The sequence below is a fragment of the Hippichthys cyanospilos genome, chromosome 16 (genome assembly GCF_059441005.1).
Source record: "Hippichthys cyanospilos isolate Australia breed blue-spotted pipefish chromosome 16, RoL_Hcya_1.0, whole genome shotgun sequence".
Taxonomy (NCBI): Eukaryota; Metazoa; Chordata; class Actinopteri; order Syngnathiformes; family Syngnathidae; genus Hippichthys; species Hippichthys cyanospilos.
In genome coordinates, this window is record NC_142384.1 from 9,046,946 (window position 1) to 9,072,590 (window position 25,645).

The 25,645-nt window shown below is 38.6% G+C and overlaps 1 protein-coding gene and 1 long non-coding RNA gene across 2 annotated transcripts in view; both read left to right on the forward strand.

The window, feature by feature from the left end:
* Nucleotides 1-388: 388 nt before the first annotated feature.
* Nucleotides 389-17,977, forward strand: hs3st2 (heparan sulfate (glucosamine) 3-O-sulfotransferase 2). Its single transcript, XM_088437809.1, has 2 exons — nt 389-1,056; nt 16,344-17,977. The coding sequence occupies exons 1-2, from the start codon at nt 587-589 to the stop codon at nt 16,960-16,962; spliced, it is 1,089 nt and encodes a 362-aa protein (XP_088293935.1). The 5' UTR covers nt 389-586; the 3' UTR covers nt 16,963-17,977.
* A 5,116-nt stretch (nt 17,978-23,093) lies between these two features.
* Nucleotides 23,094-25,645, forward strand: part of LOC148410446 (uncharacterized) — a 28,180-nt gene continuing 25,628 nt past the window's right edge. The window contains exons 1-2 of the long non-coding RNA XR_015868223.1: nt 23,094-23,215; nt 24,618-24,694. This is a non-coding gene — a long non-coding RNA (uncharacterized LOC148410446). The remainder of the gene's footprint in view (nt 23,216-24,617; nt 24,695-25,645) is intronic.

The window sequence follows — 25,645 nt, forward strand, 5'->3', positions numbered from 1 at the left end:
TTTATTTATTTTGCCCTAACCAATGGTCCTCATGACCCAAAAAAAAAAAAAAAGTCAAATTGACCCGTGTGTATGAACCAGCTAATTTATAGTGATAGCAACATTTTGAATTTGGGGAACTTTCTCCGGGCAGGGTTCATCAAACAACGCAAGTCACGTGCATGATACAACCCCAGTGTTTAATAACCAGAGTGTTTTAATACTTTTGCAACCTTCCGCCAAATATCGCAAGCAAAGTGCTTCAGTCAAGCACTTTTATGCTCACGTTGCACTAAAATATGCGCGCTTGACTCTCAGCGTCCGAGCCTCTGATGACGTCAGAGGCTTTTTGAAGTATTCATAGGTGGCTGATCATCAGCAGAAGAACCACCTCCGGGTCCACGAGATGGAGGAGGAAGATAGACTTTTGCGGACTTTTAGCGTCCAGTTTTACTGGGATTCTTTTTAAGAAGAGTCCGGTTCAACAAGTCGCTCGAGTGGACCACATGTTCGCAGCACAGTCGAGGAGGAGGAGGAGGATGAAGAGGAGGTGTCGGAGGACGGGTCCAATGGAGCGCCATGCAGAACCCTGAGCCCCCATGGAGCCATGGCACAGCGGTTCCTCTCGTCCGCCTTCATGCTGACCGTCTCGCTATCGTGCACCTACCTGTGCTACACCATCATCTTCGGCCGCACCACCGTCATCTCGGGTCGGGCGTACGAGGGCAGCCGATGCCCGCCGAGCCCCAACGCGGCCGGGAAGAAACTTCTCACCCAGTCGGAACAGTGTGCCCGGCTGCGGGGGGTCCGCGCCGCAACCGCCGCCGAAGCCGCGGCCCATCCCGGTGCCGTGGGATCTCCTCCTCCTCCCTCTCCTTTGTCTCGCTGGGCGAGAAACTCCAGTTTGGCGCAAAGGTACGGCAATAAAAAACTCCCGGGCGTCTTGATAGTGGGAGTGAAGAAAGGAGGAACCAGGGCGGTGCTGGAGTTCATTCGGATCCATCCAGATGTGCGCGCGCTCGGAACCGAGCCGCATTTTTTCGACCGCAACTACGACCGGGGGCTGGACTGGTACAGGTGGGCAACGCAAAGCCAACTTTTTAGCGTTCGACCTTCATTTGCTTCGCGTTTTATCCAACTCGTCTTTGCATACAAGATTAACGTGTCGGCATACCTTGATGTTGCATTTGCTTAACCTGGGAAATGATTGCCATTTGAAGTCGTTGTTTCTTTTCGGGAAGTCAATGTATTGGAACGGAGTCGCGTCTGACATCATACACCCACTAACGTCAATAAATATGGAAATGAGCGAAATCGACACCACTGAAATAGAGCACAGCCATTAAATTGGGATGCAACTTTCATTGTCGTCAATGGCATCAATAGCAAGGAATAGACGATGGCAAGACTAAATTATGCAGTGTGATTTTGAATGAAGTTGCATTAAAGAATTTCATCAGCTACTTATGTGCGCCACTGTGGACTTTCGGACCAACGCCCTGGCAATTGCTGCTGCATTTGATAAAAGTGGGAAATTGTAAAACTACCATTTCTTTTTGACAAGCTAATGCATTGACATCTGACGTGATGCCAACGGTACGAGGTCAAATCAGTCAAAATTCGTCTTTTTTGCAGTACAAGAGCAACTTCAATCAAACTGAGAAATTGGGGATATGCAGGAGAATGCTGATCATGATTATTCAGGCTGAATTAATGAAAATGACAAGTCAGTTTCGTATCAGTTGAGTTCATTTGAAATGTGTCATTTTATCCACTCCCACAACACGAATGATGCGTTCAATAAAACTGAAAAACCAAATGTCTAACATTTCTAAGCACGGAGCTGTTTCTTGTTGAACTCATCTGAAGATGGACTATATGTGTAACTGTTGTTTTAGCTTGGAAATTTTCAGCAGTATGAAATTATTTTGTTTATAATTTATTACTAATGTAAAATTAGTACTTTTAAAAACATTTAGACATTTTCTGTCGATTATCAATTAAATCACATGTTGACGGCTAAGTTATTGGCCAATCACAGCTCACCTCTTGGTCATGTGATGTTCACACGTTGAGCTGGTTGTTACCAAAGCCTTCGTTGTGGGTGATGTCAACAGCAAGTGGAAAATGTGTTTTAAAAAGTATGAATTGCACATGAAAAGTAATTTAGTTGTCAAATCTTAACAAAATATTCACGTTTTATGGCAGAAAATGGCTAAAAAGTTCGACTATCATTTTAAGGTGTAATGCTGCATTCGCGAAAACTGGGAAATCAGAAACACACATTGGAGTGACACTTAAGAGCAGAGGGCATGCAAAGTGGGGCAGGCAAGGGAGCGGGGACAATCCGGTGCCAAATCATGTATTTGTTTTAATCTAGTAAATATTCAAGTAAAAACCAGTCTACAGCTAGCTTAATGCTAACATGCTGAATAATGTGAAATATAGTAGACGAGTTTAGGGACATTTTCATAGTTTTTCTATACTGTCATCTCTTTTTCTTTGGGACTTTGGCTTAATGACAGCATCTCAGCATTCAATATGCGTTTTTGTTGATGGTTTTTTTTTTTTTTTGGTAGTCACTCGCCCAGCATGTATACAAGTCGGAACGAAGGACTAACGCAGACTACAAACGACGGCGCTCAAACATTCTGCGCGGCGTCATGTTCTATTATGGCTGATGCTCGAAAGCGTGCGCGCCAGCCAGTCTTCTGGAAAACGCAGCATAACGTGTGAAGTGTTGAAGGCTGGAGTGGGAATGTTTATGCAAAAAAAAAAAAAATTAATGATTCCATGACAGCCATCAAGACTCGAAATGAATCGTTTGGCAAGTAGAGGTTTTGTGGTTTGACGGCGGCGTCTTTACACAAATCCGCTTTAATTGACACTTTCATTTCAGAGCCTTACGGCGCTCTGTTTGATGAATGACTCGCATAATCAATTACCAAAAATGTCACTTATTGATTTTCTCTCAACTGCATTTTTAAAAATTCAATTCTTGACCTCAGGATCAGTTGCACTGGCGCATTACAAATCACAGTCACATTAGAATTCACTCCAGTTATGATACAGCTCATTTCTATAACAATGTGGTTCACTCCAGTTTTGATATGGTTTACTCCAATTGCGGTATGATTTATTTGAATCACAATATGATTCAATATACAATTAACTGTAATCATGACGTGGTAAAACTATTCACTCCGGTCCTTGTATGGTTCACACCATTAATGATGTGAAACAATGATTTTTATACACGACATTCTTAGTCGATTCACTCCAATTGTGATCCGATTCACTTCAGTCATGATGTGGTTCAAGTTACAATGTGATAAGATTAATTCTGATCAGGATGTGGCTCATACCACTTACGACAAAATTCTATTCACTGCAATTACGATACAAAGCATTCAATTCAATCGATTCGATCTGCAACCCTGCAATCATGATGTACTTCGATAAGGATGTGAAACGACTCATTTGGTTCACTCCAATTACAGTTTGATACGATTGACACCAACAACGTTACAATCCACTCAATTAAGTTGATTCACTTCAATTTCCTTTTGATTCATTGCCATTTTATGAAGTACCTATTACTCCTATTACAATGTGATAAAATTGAATTTGATGACAAATTTCACATCAGTAACAACATGAGTCAATTACATTCTTGTGCACTCCAGTTGCATTACGATTGAGTCCAATCATGATACGATTCATCGCAATCGGTGATATGGTTTACTCCATGATGAATTCAGTCACGATATTGTTTGATACGATTCACTCACTTACGATAGAAGCCGATTCACCAGGATCACTATCTACTCTATCTGCTTAAATTGATTCGTCCCAATTCCGATTTGCTTCACTGCTATTTTATGCAGTGTGTGTTACTCTAATTACAGGGTGATACAATTTAATTTGATGCCACAGATTACGTCGTAATCACATTATAGTTCACCCCAGTAATGATATGGTTCACACCTATAATTATACGATTCACTTTAAGAATGATACGATTTCCTTCAACCAATTCCTTCCAATCGATGATATGGTTAAACCCACAATATGGTTCACTGCTATTTTGATACGATTCACTCATGATAAGAAATATGACTCATTATAAACACGATATTGTTCACTTAAATTATGATACGATTTGCTACATTCACAACACTGTTTGGTCCAATTACAATATTGACGCCATTGGAATTTCACCCAATTCGCTCCAAATACAATATGATTCACTTCGATTATGATGTGGTTAAAGTGCAATGTGAAAAAATTGTCCGATCATGATATGGTTCTTTCCAATTACAATGTCACACATTTGACTGCATCTATGCAATGATCAAAATTCCGATTTGACCCATTGCCATTTTAATGCAGTGTCTGTTACTCCAATTACAAAGTGATACGATTTATTTCGATGACACAATTTACATCATTCACAAAATGATTCCCTTCAACTATGTTGCAGGTCACCCCACTATTGATATGATTCATCCAAAAAATGATACGATTCCCTTCAATCGTGTTACAGTTCACTTCGGTTGTCTTACGATTAAATCAATCATGATACGATTCCTTGCAATCAATCAATGATATGGTTTACTCTAAGATTTAGCCCCCTGCAATTTTGATACGATTCACTCATGACAAGACGAGATTCACTGCAAATACGATAAAGTTCACTTTAATTATGACACGATTTAATCACAACACGATTCGCTCCAGTGATTTACACCGATTAGGATTCGACACAATTCACTCCAAATACAATAAGATTCACTTCACTTATGATACAGTCCCATAGTTTCAAATTTCATGATTATTCCCTCCACTTATATGATGTGATTCACTCCAATTACGATATAATGAGAGTGTCGTGTCTTTGATTACACCGACTTCACCTTTGCTCAGCGCTCTGGTTAATAATGCAGAATCACGGAGTAATGTGCACTTCTCTTCACTTAAACGAGAATCATTTCACTTTCTGTCCTCGTCAAGCTTTTTCTGACGAGTCCCTCGCCGGAGCTCGCAGACTCCTCGAGCCAATTAACGCAGATCCGGTGTGTATTTGTTGCCGCAGTACAGGCTCATACAACTTTGAAGGCTTTTTTTTTTCCAGAGGAAGTGAATCTGAATCGAGTAGAATCAATGGAGCTGACAGAGAGATGCCCTTTAAAGTCTCTGAGTTGTAGTTTGATCTTTTTAAGGTGGAGGAGGCAGAAGCGTGACGGAGACACGCTTTTGCAGTTTGCCATTGCGGGTATAAAGCAACAGGCTTCAACAGATTTTACTGAACAACAGACAAGAGTCCACTGAATGGGGCGTGCTGGTCAAACCTTTAACTGCTGACAACTAAAATTTTAAACTCATCAATGCCAAGACATTTTTACATTTGATCAGAGTTCAGACATTAAATTCCATGTACCTTAAAATAAATAAATAAATAAAAAAGATACAAGGGTTCGGTCAAAGAAAAAGAAAGGTCGAAAGATGACTGACAATAAATAGATTAAAGACATAAAGGGAAAGTGTCTAAGAGTGTTTTTCATTCCGGACAGCAGGAGGTGCTGCAGGCGCTGCATTTACCATTGTCCGAAGCAATAACAAATATGGCCGCCTCCTGAGAAGTCCCACCCCCCATGTAATATGATTTAATGATAACTCGATCTATGATTATATTTAAAACATACTCTTGATCATTAAGAACACATTTTTTGCAGGTTTTTGAAATTTACAATCATTTTATTTATTCCTTTTTAATGAAAAATGGTCTAATCTTGCACACTGTCCCTTTAAGTATGCAATTGTTTTAGTACTTTAGTAAGTCAAGGGACTTACTTTGGGTAAAAAGTACTAAAGCGTTCATTTAGGTAATCAAGCAAAAATGTAACAGATTATGTACTCAGGTGCTAAAATATTTGATTACTTTAGTTGTTCATATAACAGATTATTTAAGTGCTCAACTCTTTTAGGACCAGCTATTTTAAGACGCTCCTTTAGCTTAACACTTGAAAATAAAAAAATACATAAATATAAGTACCTGGGGCTAAATGTTTGGACTTATAAAAATGTTAAATCACATATTTGGGATTGAATGAGTTAAGTACCTAATGTAATCAATTACTAACACCACAGTAATTTACTACGCGTGTACTTTTGTACTTAAAGTATTCACTTTAGGTCTTGATTACCTTCGGTAATCAATTACTATAGTACTTGATTACTTTGATTCCTTTTGTACTACATTACCAGAAGTAATTGATTATTTTATGACTATTTCGTACCAGCCATTTTTAGACCCTCCTTTAGCCAAACTCTTGAAATTAAAATGTAAAAATCAGTACCTGGGATTGACTGTCTGGGCTCTTAAAAAACATAAACAACATATTTGGGAATAACATAACGGGGATATTGTTGTTTGCTATCATCAAAATTTTCATTTTCACACAATTTCATCTCTATTCTTCTTATTACAATTACATACCCTTATCAAATTTCCTTCCCGTATACCCGTTATCTCATTCAACACCAGCCCTGGTAAAAAATGGACGTTGACGTTCATAGCCGTCAATGGCAGTGAATGAGGCATCCCACAATCACTGCGGTGTGATACAATCGGTATCATATCATATATGGTTCATACGTATGCTTGAATGTGCTCATGCACGTATATCACACCGCAGCGAATAGATAAGGCCATCAAAGCAGTCAGCAATTTAAACAGCCCCTCTTCCCCCTCATTGGTAAACTGAGACGTCCACCAAATCGTGCCTGAACTCTTCCTCCCGTGTCCCTGCGTCCTCACATCAAGGCATGAGTGAAGCAAGGCAAGATGCCCCCTTCGAAATACCCTTGACCGCCTCGTTGCTGAAGGCTGCGCAGTCGATTCGGCGGTGATCCTTTGCATCCAAAGTTGATGCTCTTTAGGAAATTCAAGGCGTGAGATGGTTGGGATTGAAATGATAATTATGGAAACGTGATCATTCCTGGCTCAGTAGTCCTTTTTATTCCGAGGTATTCCTTCTTTTTTTTTTTTTATACAATCAAATCCCGTGAAATTTGGTTGGAATATTGATGATGATGAAACTCATGAAAAAGGATCAAGAAGCCATTCCCAAAAAAGACACAAATCTGCTACTGATTTTAATTATTTATCTTATAGGGAAATTCAACCCCCAAAGACAGTTTCACAAAATGGTAGACAAGTCTATTATAAATAGACACTTAAAAAGCGAAAGGATATATCTTTAAAACACGCATGAAGTCTGCCATTTTGATTTGAATTCATCATTTCTGCTATGTTTTAGCTAAGTCAGCCACCAAAGACAATTTCACTTCGCCACACAAAATTTGGTTGACACGTCTATGATAAATATTCATCCATCCATTTTCTCAATCGCTCATCCTCACTGTTATAAGTAGACCCTCAAAAAAGTTTATAGACCGCTCACTTGAAAATTTACAAAAGGTCTTCCCCTGTTATTCTACATTTGGCACTATATAAGGAAGCTAGTCAAAAACCAGACCAGCAGCTAGCATAAAATTTTGCAGGAATGTTTATTATGACAAGATCTTTAGAAAAGTATCTAAAGCTACGTTTCCAAAGCCGTAGGAAGTCTAACATTTTTAATTCAATTAGTAATTTCTGTCTGTACAGTTTCACTGCGCAACATGTGATTTTTTTGGAAGGACTAAAGATACAGGAAGTCTGCCATTTTGTTTTGAGATTAAGTTATTTCTCCTGACTTTTAGGGAATTCAGCCCTCAAAAACAGTTTTCATTATCAATATGAAATTGAGTAGACATATTTATTGTAGGTATACCCTCAAAAATACATCTCAAAGCCATTCTAAAAAAATGTTGAATTGAAGGGACCATTTTAGGGTTATTTTGGAAATTTCCAGATGTCAAGCTGATTTTATCATGTCAATACATCTTGGGGTTATCAGGTGCCAAAAATTGTTTGGAAGACTGTTGAGGAAAGTTTTGGATGTAGATTAATTCAAACTAATACTTGACCAAATGTGATTGTGATGATCCTGATGTGGTTATGCCGTTCTGATTTGATGCTGATTTGATGCTGTTCAAGCCATCAGAGTATCGTCACGACATTCGCAGATTTGTTTTTTGGCGCCGGCTGTTAATGTGACAGCCCCTAAAATGGCTTCCATTCACTGTCGTATTGCTCAAGGAGAGCAAATGTCAATCATTTCCCTCTGCACTGCAACCCATGAATAATTGTTAGTCCAAAGTAAAGACCTCCGGCTGGAAAATGAGCATTTCAAGGTCAAATGTGTTATGCTGCTTTTTGAGTGTGTTACAGAACACGTTTTCTTTTCCTTTGGACTTGCTTGTATCACTTTTTATCTGAGCTGAATCCTTCACACTGTGAACGTCTTGCATTTAATTCATGACCGGACGTCTTTACAGCTCTAATTTTAGAGGGATACTTTAATAATGGAGCAGCTCTCAACATTCTATCTGTCAAATCCGAAAGAAGGAGAAGAGGAAGATGCCTTTTTTTTTTTGTCTTTTTTTTTTTTTTCCTTTTACGAGGTGCAGCAACTGAGACTGTATAAGAATCAGTCAAGTTGAGGACATTTTCCCTCCGCGTTGAAGCTTAGCTTTATTCCATTCACGGTGTGTCAGCTTCTCGGGGCATTTTGGGACAAATGAAGCCTAATTCATCCCTCCTAAGTGGGGATAGAATATTTGGAGTGCCTGTAAATTAAAATACTAATGTGACACCTGTATCTTCCCCGGTGGACACCTGTGTCTTCAGCAGTTTTTGGCGGCCTCAGAACTAAAGAAAGAATTCGGGACAAAAAGAAAGCCAATGACATCCCTGAAGACCTTGCCCCAGATTTTACTTTTTGGTTGAAGATCTCGAGAGACTGGACAGCCTTGATTTGGAGGCTGCAGGCTACAAATTGTTTAATGGGCGTCTTTATTATTACTCACAAAGACAAATAGTTGTTGTCCTTAAAGAGACAAAGGCTGTTCTTTCTATTTTGATTAAACACTAAACCATTTTAGGGACAATTTGCCAATGTTGACAGTCCTATTATCAGTCACTTTCCAGTTGAACCAGCATTTATCAGTATTAGGGTCCAAATCACCATTTGCGATGATGATAATAATAATAAGGCTAAACATGTGTTGTGTGTTGGTTTTTCCAACGGCCAACTTTCCTTTGACATTTTGGAATTAAAAAAAAACAAAAACATGCATTATAAACAGAGATAGAGCTGGGCAATAAATCAAATTAATGTGGTTAATTCATCTTTAAAAATGTTGATTTGAGTGTGAAATCAGGATTTTGCACAAAAGTTTATAATAGTTAACTATTTAATGTTTGCATTTGATTTGCTATTTTTTGCACAAGCTATGAATGTTAAGATTAAGTTAAAACTCATCTTAAACCAGTATACATTATTGTTATTTGAACATTTTGCAAACAATTTGAAACATTTTCAAAACCAAACCTTTAATTACATTTTTGTTGGGTTTAATTACTTTGATTAAAAAGCATTATAAGACTGCTTGAAAAAAAATCGGGATGTTAGTTTTAGGCCATATTGCCAAGCCCTGAAATGGCTAAATTACTGATGTATGGGTGTGGTCGGAGTGTGGCAGCAAAGCATAATAACCTGCCGTAAAACACATACAATCCACAAGGACGATTAATAATTCAGCACTTGAGGATACTTTAATTTAGCATTGTAAAATTTCGCAGGCATGTCCATTATGCAAATATCCGTGAAAATGTGTAAATCTGCCTGAAAATGGTCACTCATAAAAGATGGGAAGTCTTCCATTGATTTTGAGTGATTGTTGCCAATTTGTTACAAAATTTGATGACTCAACTTTCACAGTTTCACAATATCGCGTTGAAGATTCTGCCCTCCATATTTTCAATTAGAAACATGAAAATTGATTGGCGTGTCTTACACGAGTAGACCCACAAAAAAGTCTAATAACTCATGATTATAAAGACGCAGGTGGTCCTCCAAAGTAGACATTTTATCTTCATCTTCAATGACCAACTTGCAACGTAGATTTTCACGCATTAATTGTTCCCAATTTTGAGTCATGGATCCCAGATGGGGAACCGTAAATCAAACATTTTAGTTTCTGTTATTGTTCGTGAGCACACATTTGATGATTCACAATAAAACATGAATCTTGTGTGTGATCTTTCCTCAATCCATTGACGGTACCATTTGCAGCAGTCGCGCTCTGACCTGAACTCCCCCAAAAAGCTTTTTGATTGGTTTCCTGTCTGCTTTTGTAATTCTCCTCGCTTCATTCGCTTCAGCTGTGCTCTCGCTACAAACATAAAGTGAGCTGACTACTCTGTGCACTTTTAAGTTCAAGGCCCAGTGAAGTGACAACCATCCATTCAGAGTTCATCCAAGAGATGAGTCAAAAATGACCTTTTACTCTTTGTGCTGGTCCATAGACTACATCCTGCCTGTTTTTTTTCCCCTCTTTATTACTCTTTACAAACCTCATCAAACAACATGAATGCACAGTGCTGGCCAATAGTCTTGGGTCGCGATTGAATTAAGACCAGGGGTGTCAAACTCATCATAGCTCAGGGGCCACTTAGAGGTAAATCTATTGTCAAAAGGGCCTGGTACAAACGTGTTAAATAATTCAAAAGCAATTAGTGTCAATTATATGTAGATTTTTGCTATGCATGCTAGAATGCTCCCAGTTTCTTGTGAACAGCTGTGGTCAACTGTAACTATAATGTTGAAAAAAAAAAAGTAAAATTACATTAATTTACAACTTATAAATATTATTAAATATTTTGTGAAATAAATAAATGTAAATAAAATAAATAAAAATACCTCAATTGAAATATGTGGTTGTACAACTTCTTTTCAAGGAATACAGTGAAGTGCAAAGAAAATGAAAAAGAAAAGTAAAGCTCCCATTTAATGGCATACATGACAGAAGAAGTTGAAAGTTCCTGAAGGTCAGGATGTCACGTTAAAAACAGATGTGTGGAGCTGTAAATAAAGTGCTCATGCCAGCATTGCTCGTAAAATTAAGAATGTTTTTTTATTGACTAATTATGGTCTTATTTGTGTTTTTTAATGCATCACAAAATCATCTTGTAGGCTGGATTATGTTTGACGCCCCTGACTAAAAAATTAGCAATGCCCTCATGACCATATGTAGTATTAGTTTCTGGCTAGCTAGTTAGCTGGCTAACTAGCGCACTAGCCACCAAGATAGCTAGATAGCTCAGCTAGCTACCTGTCTTAGCTATAAATATTAATTACAAAAGCTAACAAAAGTTTACAATAATAAATACATTTGCAAAGCTAACGTCTGTATTCGATTCAATATAGCTGTTAGCATTAAACTAGCAGAGCTATCATATAATTTTGCTAAATTTTGCTAAATTTACGTGAGTATGTGAGCGTGTTCAATGTAAAATAAAAAGATTTCATATTTGTAGATGTAGGCAATCTCCACCATCACACAAATCGCATTTCTCACAGCCGCGAAAGGCGCTCATAATAGTTTTGTCCATATTTTTTGTGTACTAATTAAGCATACAACCATGTTGTTGTGGCGTGAATCGCTTGTTATCTCGGCGGAAATACACACTGTGTGGGTATCACAACGTAAAAAGGAGTTCTTGCTACTTTGAATTAAAAAAACATGGGTGTCGTCTTCCACCGTAACGATGTAGCTGTGTCCCAAAGGGAAGCCGGCGTGAACCCCGAGACCCCGCGCTTCCCTGGCGCGCTGCCGCAGTAAGATAAATCGTGGAGCGACACAGCCGCCGGGCGCTCTCAGAGGTCGCCTTTAGTAGTGAGCGCTCATTAAGCGAGGGAGCAGCGGGCGATACGTGTTCCGCTCTTGACCCAAAGTACCTGTCGAGGAGCCTTCTCCAAGCCCGCTAGTTGGTGTTTGCTCCTTTTTGTTGCGACTTTTACTTAGGTACACAACACGGATGGTAAAAATTGGCAAAGGTGAGCAATGCCATCTTTGCTGGTCTAAATTTCCTCACGCTTGTGCCATGTAACTGTATTAGCTTACTTGTTAAGAATATTCTTTTCAATTTGTAGCGTTTTTCTTGGCTTCACTGTGTTTTTTTATTTCAGTACATTTCAGCATCTATGTGCTGCCATCTAATCTGCACAAGACCTTCAGAATGTGCTAGCCAAAGTAGCTTATACCAATGATTTATTTTGGATATTTTCTTCTTCATCATTCTCACAATATTTTAGCCAAGGGATGGCAGAGTGTGATAACCAAGTGTAAATGGTCATGCATGTCAAACTTTACCATGTTGTCACCATCTGGGTGAAATTTCAACTCCTTAGTGCCTTCTTTCAATGCTTTCCCTTTGCTTGCCCTTTGATGTATGGATGGCTTAAAAATGATGTTTTTTTTTCACAACTCAGACTTAAAAGTTTAAAAAGGCATTCGAGTACACATGCCTGACTTCCTACCTTCCTCAAATGCGGCACATGACTTGAGTGACCGATTGACGAATGAAGAAGGCAGAAAAGCTCTCGGTTTGAAAACAGACCCACCGTTGGCATCGTTTTCACTCGAAAGGAAAACCAAAGCAGAAATACACGTGACTTATAAAATACATCTGCTGCACATAATGAATAGCTATCAAGGCACAAGTGCTCCATCAAAGTTGCATTTCCATGTAAGACCAGAAGATGTCATTGTTTAGCAAGAAACTTGCAACATTCTTTAATGCTCCTATAAACAGTCAGATTTCAAATTCACCTCGGAAAAAAACATGATTTCCCCTTCCTTTGATTACAAAGCAATATGGTAAACTTCTCAAGATAATGCCAAGAATGTTCTTGATTGCTTATAGTGGTGGCGGATGTTAGCTACTGCTTGGCCGCTAACAGCTAGCTTCCCAATTTGCGGTAAAACTTGAGTTAAAACATAATAAATTGGCAAAAGAAAGTAATAGTTGTGAGCCGTCAAATTTCAAAACACATTTGAAGCGAAAGATGTACAGGATTAGTCTTTGTTCCCACAGTCCCAAAACACCATTCAAGTAAGGTGAATCGGAGACAAGAAATTTCCTGTAGGAGTGAATGCGTGCTGGTTTTCAATGCGCCACCCACTCGGCGCCACTCTGGCTCCGGTGAGCGCCATCTAAGACCCTGTACGATGTATCCTAAAATGAAACGCTGCCCTGACTTTAGATTCTAATAGTGAGAGATTAATGTAGCCTTACTTTTTCCGAGGACAAAAATGTCAGTTTGTTTTTTTTGTAAACAAGAACCGTCAAGGTCAAAGAGAGCGACTCGCTAAAATGTGAAGTCACACTCACAAGGCACAACATTAGGTACACTTGCACAGTCTATTGAGAATCCAATAGAAGAAGTGAATTAACCTATAGGTAGTCATTAGATTGTGCACCTGATGAGCTGTCCAGTATGGTTTAAGATAAACATGAAGTCTTTTCTAACAGATTGTCCAATGCTCATTAAATGCAACGCGCATCATGACTAGATAATGCATTATTAAATAATAATGTCACTATTAACAACCGTCCTGTCTAATGGCTCACTCATTGGGCAGCGTTAATTATTGAAAATGCTGGATGTATAATTGTATATCTCATTAACAATTTACCACTAATTGAAAGTGTCAAGCAGGTGAGTACACAGTATGCAATTACAGCAGCGTTCAAGCATTTTGGAGCAGCAGCGCAGTCTCGGTGTTAACAGTATCGAACGCATTGTCCTCGCCTCACTCGGGTTCATTTTCTCCAAGTCATTAAAATGTCACCGCCGAGCCTTCTAATGCATCTTGACTTAAACTTTAATTCACCGCCAACTTAATGTGTGTGTATGTGTGTGTATTAGGAAGATAAAGATGTAGGGCTTTTACAAAATATGTGATTCTTCTTCGCAGTAGCACTGCAGTTCTGGTAGGCTTTGAGTTTTTGTTCCTTTGTATTACTGGAGTGCAAATCTTGTTTGGAGGATAGTTGTATGTCAATCATTCAGTCAGTTTGTGGCTCGTATCGCATGGCAAGTAATTCCATTTTGAAAGAATTTTGATTTGGACAAAATGAGAGACTGTTAAATAGTGAGCAAAATAAGCTGAGTGTTGATGCACACACATTTATTTTGTTTTCTTATTATCATAACGGGATGATCTTGAAGGCGGATGTCAGGTGGCTGTTAGCAGCAAGTACCTGTTGCAGCTAACAGCAGCTTGTGTTAGTTGAGGTTGTCGCGGTGTTATTTACGATAAAAGAAGCGAGCAGACTGAACCATCGTTCCAGTTCATCAGGAATGCTATTAAAATGGTGGGGATCATGTAAAAGTGCGGTCTACAGACAATCATAAACTTGGATGCTGTGCAACTTCGGGTGTTTTAGGTAAAATGAATGCGTCCCGAGGAAAAGGAAAAACAACTGCTGTAGCGCATTCAAAGTTACACTGGCGAGGCATTCACTGACTGCTCACAATGTGGGAAATCTGGAACACACGTAACACGCAGCAAATATATAATTTATAGATATGAACACTGGAAAATATGAAGCGTTTAGAATTATGAGATTTTTTCAGTTTTGCTATAGTTTTTACAAAATGTTGTTGCATCTTATACAAACAGAAAATACTAGAATTTGACCCCAAAATTAAAGACGTATCTTTTTTACACTGGTGTGTCTTATATTTGGGGTATTACGGTAAACACGTTAAAAAATTGGTCATAAAAAATTACACCCCAATATTAAACACTGATCAATGAGTTTTTCACAAAACCGGGTTTGACTTAATCCCATTCCCCAAACATCTTTTTGAAAATACTGAAAAATCACTTCCCCCCCCAATTATTTTTTAATTAATCGAGGGAAACAGCATTAACATCATTTTGCCTTGGCAGAGGTCTTACTACCAACTTCTTCGATTTGAACACAATTCCTGGGATGGACCTCATTTGTCTCATGGCCACAGTATGTCGTAGAAGAATGCAAGCGGTGCAGTACAACACAGTAGTGCGTTTCCGAGTAACCTGTCAGTGTTGTACTATTTAAAGACGCGCCATCTGTGACCTTTCACACCGTCAGCCCTTTTGTATGTAGTTTGACAGCTAGCAGCAGACACCTTCCACACCACACTTGCAATCATCACCACCAATCCTGTGAAAAATGCTCAAGGTTCCGTTTGCCGGAGAAAAAGACGGCATTCTCATGAAAGATTAATTGTTTGCTCTCCGGCCCCCGAGGCTCCGGGGCCCCCGACGACTCGGGATGAATAAAGCAAACCGGATCGATAGCGGTGAGACTTTAGAGGTAACCTGTGACTGGAGTTTGAAAGGTTAGCTTTTAATCGAAGCCTGCCCACTCTCATAATGAACAAATGTCATCTTTAATCATCCGCACGCTGAAGCGCGGTGCCGTGAGAAACGGCAAAACAATTATTTGACACTTTCCGGTGTGTGAAGCGGAGCTATTACTTTTACAGTGTTTACTACCTGTTGTTGTTCGCAGTTGCCATTACGAGTATTCGTCATGATATGGTATATTCTTCCGAGGGTCAGATACACAAAATAGAAGATATTTTAATACCCCAAATATAAGGCACACCGATGTATCGGGTGCACCCTTCATTTTCTGGTCAAATTCTGGTATTGTCTAAATTACCGTGTATAAGACGCACCGACGCTTTGGCAACAATGTCAAAACTATAGCAAAACAGAATAAATCTAATCTTTCTAGAGCCTTCATATTTTCTTGTGCTCATATCGTAAGATATTTATTTAAGTGTGTATCAGGTTTCCCACATTGTGAGCATTGTGAACGCCTCACCGTGGAATGTTGAATGCGCTTGAAGCAGTCGTTTCCTTTTCCTCGCGACGCAGCTCGAGTTCATTTTACTAAAAATAGACAACCATCCGTGTTTCTCCCAGTTTATGACTGTGTTTATATACCAAAATATTACAATTAATAAACAAGTCAAATGTAACACCTTTCCATGTTTTCTAACTGGTGATATAAATGGTGTAATGACTTAAAAAAGAACATTTTGTTCAATTGTCGTGCACGTGTATAATATGCACCACTGATGTAATGAGTATTTTTAATTTAAAATATGCGTGCTATACATGGGAAATATGATATACAGTGCATATCACAAATCAGGCCAAAAAGGCTATAGATCTAGTTCTTCTGTATGACCATTTATTGTAGTGTGCGATTTTTCCCTTTTTTTTTTTCTTTCCGTTTTGTAAGCTTTCAAAACAAAATTCATAAATGCCAAGGCTTGGATATGCAGTGTATACTGTGCCCAATATCATGACTGTAAGCAGCTTTTCTCTGTTTTTTTCCCCTCAAGGGGCCTCATGCCACGAACCCTGGACAGTCAGATCACGCTGGAGAAGACCCCCAGCTACTTTGTCACGAGGGAAGCTCCCCGCCGCATCTCCAGCATGTCCCAACAGATCAAACTGATCGTGGTTGTGCGCAATCCTGTCACGCGGGCCATCTCGGACTACACGCAGACCCTATCTAAGAAGCCAGACATCCCAACCTTTGAGGAGCTGGCCTTTAAGAACCGGACTCTGGGTGTGGTGGACACCTCATGGAACGCCATCCGCATCGGCATGTACATTCTGCACCTGGAGAACTGGCTGCGCTACTTCCGCCTCTCGCAGATGCACTTTGTTAGCGGCGAGCGGCTCATCACAGACCCGGCGGGCGAGATGGGGCGCATCCAGGACTTCCTGGGACTCAAGCGGATCATCTCGGACAAGCACTTCTACTTCAACAGGACCAAGGGGTTCCCGTGTCTGAAGAAGCCGGAGAGCAGCGGGCAGCCTCGCTGCTTGGGGAAGTCCAAGGGGAGGACTCACGTACAGATCGAGCGGGAAGTCATCGAGCAGCTGCAGGAGTTTTATAAACCCTTTAACATCAAGTTCTTTGAAACGGTTGGACAGGATTTCAAGTGGGACTGAACAGAAACTTCTACTTGGGCAAGTACCAATACTTTGCCTTGAAAGCCCTTAAAGCTTGATTAATTAAATCTGCTTGATAAAATGAGCTCATCCAAAGAACTGATAGTCAAACCAGAGCCGGAATGTGTCACGGACAAAGCGGGAAGAGTTTCAAATGCATTGCCCTCAAAGTGCTAATTTACGGAAATGTAGAGCTGCCAATATGGAATAAACATTTATGGCTGACGAGCCAATGTAATTGTACAGTATTCACAAGTACATTCAAACGTATTTAAATCCATTGGAACATACTCGCAAATACGTTCGAACATAGCTCTGAACTAAATCCTAAAAACATAGCATTGTTCCCCATAATATTACTGTATGCCAAAATCGATTCGCATAAGAACTAGGATTCTCATTTACCACGATTCACAATGAATTCAAAATGTCCCAAAATGTTTCATCTTATTATTTTTTTTTCTCCTTTTGTTCTGTGTTTCAAAGTAGACAAAAGTAGCACAGTATGATGATCCTTTGCACGGCTATGAATTGGACCAGAAGTCATTATTAATTTGATCGAATCAAATAATTTTGAATCAAAAATCGAATCAAAGACCAAAAAATCGGAACTGAATCGTGAGACAGTCACAGATTCCCACCTCTACTATGGGATATGCTCTTCAACACTCCGTGGCATTATGGGAGCGAATGCTATGTTTTTAGCATTTAGCCTACAATTATGTTCCAATGTATTTGAAAATACATTGGAACATACTTGTAAATATGCCTAAACATACATGCAAGTATGTGTAATAATGAGAGAAAACGAATATGTTCTCATGCTTAAATCAATCTTCATGTACAGTAACATTTACAAACTATGCTTTGGGACTGAGGGTGTCAAACACAAACAGGATCAAGTTGGATGTGTTTAAATAAAAGTACTAAGACCAAACACATTGGATATGTTTCGATACAAATACTGTCCCTGAAGATTCCTTAAACATTTAAAAAAGATTCTTGACAAAATGATCGAATCCAAAGACTAGGAAAAAAAAAAGGGCGGAGCCACATACACTGCATTTCATTCATTGGTTGACAGAGAATGCTCACTTTTGACTGACAACATTCAGTACCGTAGTAAGTAGAACTGAACTGGAAGTGTTGGTGAAAAAATGGCTTGGGGTGCTGATTATCTTAAAAAAAAAAAAATCAAATCAAGTGTAGCTGCCTCAACGCTTGTAAATCACATGAATAAATTAGCGGACAAGCTGCATTAATTCTTCAAGGCCTCTATCGTGTTAGCGACTCACGCCCATGCGAATGGCGCCGCTTTAATATTCATAGGCTCCGATTGCTTTTCGACGCGCTCGGAATGCACCCGTGGCTTTCTTGTTGGGGAGCTCTCCACATGGACATTCAATCACAATAAAAAACAGCTTTGTGGCTTAGTAAATTGGTCTAAATGGCAACAATGGAAGAAACACGCAAAAAAACAAGACCTGCTCAAGGTAGCTCCTGTCAAAGTTAATACAGTATAATACAGGGGTACCCACACTTTTTTGCCCCAAGATCTACCTTTCCAGCAATGAATCTCCCACATCAGTCACTACTGTGACTTGATATGTCCTCCGCGACATATGGGATAATGTGCTGCCAATCAAGCCACAGTATCTTAGTAAAAGCCAAATGTTGTAATCCTTGCCAATGCCTGCCAATCCTTCAAAATAAACTGTACTTATGACACAAGTAGCGTTGGACAATAACGGACTTGGTAGGCTTTTATTTTGAAGTTTCTCTTGGAAGTCATGTCAATGCCCAACCAACTTGGTTCTTTGGTTCCCAGAGTGAGCAGGCTTCGAAATGAAAAAATGCGGGGTGCGCTTGAAATTGTAACTTAATATGAAGATGACAAAAAATAAACCAGATCAAAAACTGTATAAAAAGCAACAACTTAAAAAACAGAAAGAAAATGAGTACAAAAGACTTGACTCTGGAATTGGGACAACTCAGTAATTGAAATCTGGAGGATGACGAGAAACCACCTCCACTTCGATAAAGAAACTAGCTTCGACAATGACCTGATAAGGACTGAACGGAAAAAAGAAATACACCCAAACAAGGAACACCTAGGCATGACACAATAGGAGCAGGTTCACGAGGACAGGTGGACGCAATCACACTGATGAGACACTGACACAAGGGGAACAAAACATGAACTCGGAAAGACAATTAAAAAAAAAAAACAACAACAACAACAAAAGCCCAAAACAGAAAAGAAAAGAAAACCCAGATAACAACCCACAGAATCCCTACAGGACATAACAAAATCAAGTTCAAACTGTTCATTTTTTCATTTTTGTCTGCTGGCGACACATCGAGCACCCCTGGTATATTACATACTTTTTTGTCGGTTTTCAACATATTTTCAACTATATACTTTTCAACTTTTTTAACTTAGAGGTATCTCAACAGTCAAAGGGTTCCGAAATCTATTGATGTTGGATATTTGACGACAGATGGTCACGGTAGTGAAAAAGAGTCCATACATTTCAGACTCTTCTGGGCAACTGTCAAAGCAATAATCCAGATGTTGTCCCCCACACACACACACTCTCTGGCTTTATTGTCCAATGTCAGTGTAAGAACAGGATTGATTTCAAGCGTCTGACACACGATGAATAAGGAATTTGATGTCAAAGTTCAGATCAATACCTGTCACCTGCACTTTTCAATTTGTCCACATCCTTAGAAGAAGTCCTGCAACAAAAGCAAGCAATTTTTGCAGACAATTAGAGACTCGTGCTTGGAACTCTATGGATCAGACGCGTAGTCAAAAACGATTCATGTTCTTGTTACTTTTGATCTAATTTTTACACTCTTGGAGATCATCTTTAATGCAAGAAGAAATTTAATTTTTTTCGCCAGACTCTCAGGGTTTCGTGTCCACTAATTTTAAGCATCTGACACATGATGGGCCGGCTTGTTTGTTTTTATGAATTTTAATCATACTACCACTAAACATATCAATCACAAAGTCAAAAGTGATCAACTTTAACTCACATTCGGACTGCTGTTTATGATTTTCCTCCTTTGAAATTTTGATTGACAGGTCAATCGTGTTTAGGCGTCTGCATCTGGCCCAGCCGTCAACGGCAGACGCCTCGCGTTTGGCAACTTTATCTCGCTTCGGTTAATTATATTTTTTTCCCCCTCCCTGCCAACCTCTGAAAGCTGGAGGCTTTATGACATTACACTCACAAAGTTTGGGTGATGTGATACTTTCCATTTGACAAGTGATAAAAACCTGCTCGGCACAACAATTTCCAGGAAATCTTCTTATATCCTATCTCGTGTTCATTTGCTTATTAATGCGGGCCTCAGTTTGTCATGCATTTGCGTGCAACTGCACAAGTAAGAGCTGTGCGCTACATTCCAAGTGAAAGCAATGAGAAATGCAGAGCCCGTGAGATGGCGGCTCCAAGGAAAGGCGATCAGCGAGATGATAGTCCAACTTGTCATGGCGCCCACCCAGGTTTAGCGTTTCCATTATGATTTTTTCTTTTTCTTCTCCTTCCAGAGAAAATGGGCTCAATTCAGCCGGTGTCGCTGTCTGTCAGCGTTGACCTCAGAATTAGCATATTCATGTTTTACGACTTCCTTGTGATATTATTACTCGGGATGGGACGAGACACAAATCCCACAGGATGAGATGTCTCATGAAATTGAGTCTGCAAAAATGAGATTTGGGCAAAATTTTACTTTTTTTTGTTCACAGTTTTCACCGCAAGAAAATGAATAATTTAGCATGCAAATATAAACATACAGTAAAGCTCATCTTCAACGAAACCTGCGTGTGTTAAAACACACCCCACTGTGAAAAAAAAATCCACAAATTGAAGCCTTCCGCTCTTTCTTACTTCCCCAAATGTTTTTTTTCTACATTTGCATTGCAAAACAAGCCTGCAGCAAAAATCTAGTTTGGTTTGCAGCACTTTATACTCGGAGCAGCTTTCCCCCGCAGTCAGATGATATTCTCCTGTACTATAGGTGGCAGTAAATGGACTACAGCATACAAACAACACTCCTCTATAACAGAGTTAGAGAATCTTACTAGATTCAAGCGATTTAAATCCTTCCAAGTGTTTTTAAACAGACTCATTTGTGTGCATTCATTATTTGGTAAAGTACTGTTCATTTTGAAGTTTGGTGTCGTGTTTTATTGTCATGCGGATCATTCTGCTGCATATTTTCTTGCACTTTTAGCCCAACAAGTCCCCTGCAGGGACAAGAAATCTTATGGCGTCTTAATGTTGGGATATTTTGTTGTACATAATCTCGTCTCATCCCTAATTATTAATGTTTGAAAGCCACAATGAAATATAAACAAATGAGATCCAATGCTTGGAATGTCCATGATAAATAATCGATGAACCATGATAGCAATACTGAGCTAGCATTAGCTTTAGCCACGGCTGCTTCATTAGTAGCGTGACTCCTGTGTGATGGGGTCTTACTGTAACATTAAAATGTATTTTTTAGAATGTTAAAGTTGTAGATCTAAAAGAGATGATAAATATGCCTGGCGAGCGGAAATGTTGCTAACTTCATGTCATGTGTTACCATCGCTGCTTCTATTTGCTAGCCTTAGTTCCAATTGTTGACAAATAACTTTAAAAAAAAATATATATATTTTCCTGAGGTAAAAAGGTTCTGTAGCCAAGAAATTGTACAGATTGCTCCCTGACACTTTTTTAAACCATGAAAACAGCAATGATAATGCTATTTCAGTGTTTTTCAACCACTACGTCGGGACTATCGTATTCCATGAGATATAATCAGGAGTGCCATGGGAGATTATCAAAAAAATTTTAAACATAATGTGCCGTTGTCAGCTGTGAGAGTAGTGTGTTGCAGCATAATATTGTAATAAATATTCTACAAGAGCTTAAGAGGTGTTAAACATTGTTTATTTGATTGCAGTTGAATAGCATGCCTTTTTTTTTTGTTAATATAGGCTACAGTGTCAAATTTTAAAAATTTCAGCTGGTGCTGTGCCTCAAGATTTTTTTCCAAAGCAAAAAGTGTGCCTTGGCTCAAAGGAGGTTGGAAAAAAAACTGCTATATATCATATGAAACATGCTGAGAGCCTTATCCCTGATTCCTATGGTTCTTACTGAATTAGAGCAAACTCACCCCTTGTTTGAACTCATTACATTTCCGACAACTTGGCATACTTCAAACGGCAGCAAAAAAACAAGCCAAAGAAGAAAAGACAGCAAGAAAGAAAAGTCCTGTTCTGTCATGCGCTCGGCAGAGACGACTCGACAGCAACAAAAGGATGTGAGAGAAACGCATGACAAGCTGAGCAGCGCTTTGCTTGAAATGTAAGCGGATTATTAATGTCTGCTGACATAGCTGGGACTTCCAGTGAGCTCCAGCGGTGTCAAGGATGATTACAATAAAGTATTTCATAACATTTTAAAGACAGTGCAGTTTTGGCGGTGGAGCAACTCAGGGATCCCAACGCAGCCTTCAATCATTCAGGATTTTTTTTAAATTATTTTTCTTCTGACAAAACAAGAGTCTTTTGGGGGGCTTCAACGTCCGCGACAATATATTTAATTTTTCATTTTTATATGAGTGTATAGCTTCATGAACATATAGGCCCAGAAAAAATCATGACATTACTTTCTAAAAAAATAAAAAAAAAGTTAATATGCCTAATACAGTAATACTAAAAGTGACTGAAAAGCAGAAAAAGTATGCAATATATATAATTTATTTATATATTGATTTCTTTTAAAAAGTTGGGTTGACATTTTCGTCTTAACTTGACACGTTGTGTGGCAAAAAAAATAAATAAAACACACACACACACACACTCAAACACTGTGTTGGTCCCGTTTGGACACACACTTTTTAAATGCTCATGAATTTTACATTTCATACATTTTGGCTTTATCAAGCCCTATAAACATATTTTTATTAGTGCGTGTAAACACCCCACCTGAACAACCATGTTTGACGACCCCCACGTGACCAACGTAGCGTGAAGTGAACCATGTGGGTAATTGTAGCTGCTATGACACGACGTGACCGTTAGATGTCACTAGTGAGGTTATTTTATAAGTATTTGAGGCGTTGACGCTAACCAATATGGCTGAAACCAATGAAGTTTCACAAGGCTTCACCAACCCATCTCTAAATGATGGAGTTTTCTACCACTACCACGCAACATGTTTGTTCGAAGCTTGCATCGTGACAACGGGTGAGTAAAATGCTTGTCCTGGTGTGAGCTAACTTTTCCCTCAGCATGATTAGCGACACCCGTCCGCTTTTTTAAAAGCCTGTTAAAATGTTCATATTACTTAAATAATATGAACAGCAAATTGCTTTTGCAATATTACTTCCCCTGTGCGATGTTTAAGGAGCTCCTTGTATGTTATCTCAGCTGCTTATTCAAACAATTAAGACACTTGTTGAATGCTTAAATGTTGTTCGTCCACAGGTTTATTTATGGATAATATCGCTAATATCATATTGCTAATATCATTTTGTTTTTTATTGAGTGCACATAATTTAAAGTGAAATGAGATTTAAAAAATATACTAAAAAAATATACATGTTTATGAATATGAAAAATACTGTATGTCTCACACTCCTGTTCAGTCTCTTCATGAACGAGCCATATATGTTCTGTTTACTAGCTTATTGGCCAAAAATGTATCCTCAGGATAGTCACGCTATTCATTTGTGTCCACTGCTGTGTCAATTTTGTCTCAGGATGAAGTTCATTGCATATAAACACATTATTGGAAAGGCCAGTATGTCCTCTACTAAGCACTTTGAATGAGTCAAAAGAAATAGACCAAAAACAAATGTCCATTCTAGTGGACGCAAATGAATAGGCTGGGTCTCAGGAAGGATGTGCTACAAGTGTGTCCTGGTTTGTTTTGAAACAGTTGCTACATATACAAGACAAATAGACCATGGTCTGTTCATTTCTGCTTCCAGCTTTATGTTTGTTTTCAATCAGCACTATTGTACTGTGAATACTGAAAAGGATGAATCAAAGTATGAATTTGTTGCCACTCATTGGGATGAAAGAAAAGAATTCATTGGGCCAGGCCAACGGCTCGGCTTTTATAGCTCGTCATTTTCATCGCTAAAAGTACTCCAGAGAAAGAAAGATAAATCAAGCTGCGCTTGGAGAAAAGTTCTGGAGGGCTTTTGAAGAGCTGCCTGAAGTTTGTTTTCTTGCTGGATTCGCTTTGCTTTGATAAAGTCAATTCAAGGTTTTCGCCGATGAGTTTCGAAGGTGAGTGGTTCCCGACATAATAGTAGGTACACGGAGTTTGCCAGTGGCATCGAACTCGGAATTCAACTTCTTTTCAAGTCTTTGCTCACTACTGCGCCTTTTTTGGATAGAATGGACTCTATACACTCACTTTGAACTTTCCGTCCATCATGTCATGTCAAGTCGACGTTTATTTATAAAGCACATTTTAAAAAACAACCTCAAAGGACTGACAAAAGTGCTGGACAGTCAACTAAAATATAAACTGAATTATCAAGCACAAATAGACGTATACGCTTTTTTTCATCAAAGGGTGAGTAGTTGTATTTTTAAGTTGTCGCGGTTTTAAAATGTTCTCACATTTGTTTAACAGATAACAAATTGTAAAGTTGATTTGCCTTCAACAAGCCACTTCCCAAAATGCTGACCGTCCATCACTGCTAACACATGGTGAGTATTTTTTTTTCGTTGTATTTATATTTATTTCACCATTTTTACCTCATTGAATCCCAAAGAGATATTTTTACTATTTTTTAAGAGTCAAGACATTCAAACCAAGATGCTTATTTATATTTTTTACAATTGTTATTTTTCAACTTTGGCTAAATGAGAGTTTTACAAAATGGGTTTATTTAATTACGTACTAAAGTAATTGTTTACTTTAGGTACAAAAGTAATAAATTACTTTGGAGTAAACAAATGATTACGTTGAGTAATAAAAGTATTTAATTACGTGATGTAATAAATAAATAAATATTACATGAAGTAATAGATGATTCAACTAATCGATTACCTTAATTAATGAATTAATCATTTACTTAAGTACTAAAGTAATTAATTACGTGATTAGTTTCGTACCAGCTGTTTTTAGACCTTCCATTAGTCAAATACTTGGAAAAAAAGCAGAGTTAAGAATATGCAATGTTGATTCATCTTGGGAAAAACTCCCTCTCAACACATTTAACATGTAACAGTCTGTTGTCATTAACTGGTTAGTAGTTTTACTTTATTTTAGTTTTGTATTTCCCTTACATTGTGGATAGTTATTTTTCACACCACAACAATGAGGGAAACCTAATCTCTATTATTTGCCAAAAAAATTCAAGGATTGCTATCAATAAAAATCTTTGTGGGTGTGCATGATTTTTTTTTTCACTGTTCCCAAGGAACAGTACGCTAGTACAATTGTAAGTATAAAAACAAAAGTTTTGCTAAACATTCATATGGTAAATGGTCTTGAACCAGGAACTCATGAAGAGATAGTTATTTCCCATGGGGGGAAATGGTTCTGCAATACAAATGTAGCAGACATCTTAATAGTCTTTTGGAATTTTGCATACAGCGGTTTGAATATTGACAATAATGTGAACATGATGGAAAAAGGTGAATCTCTAGCAGACC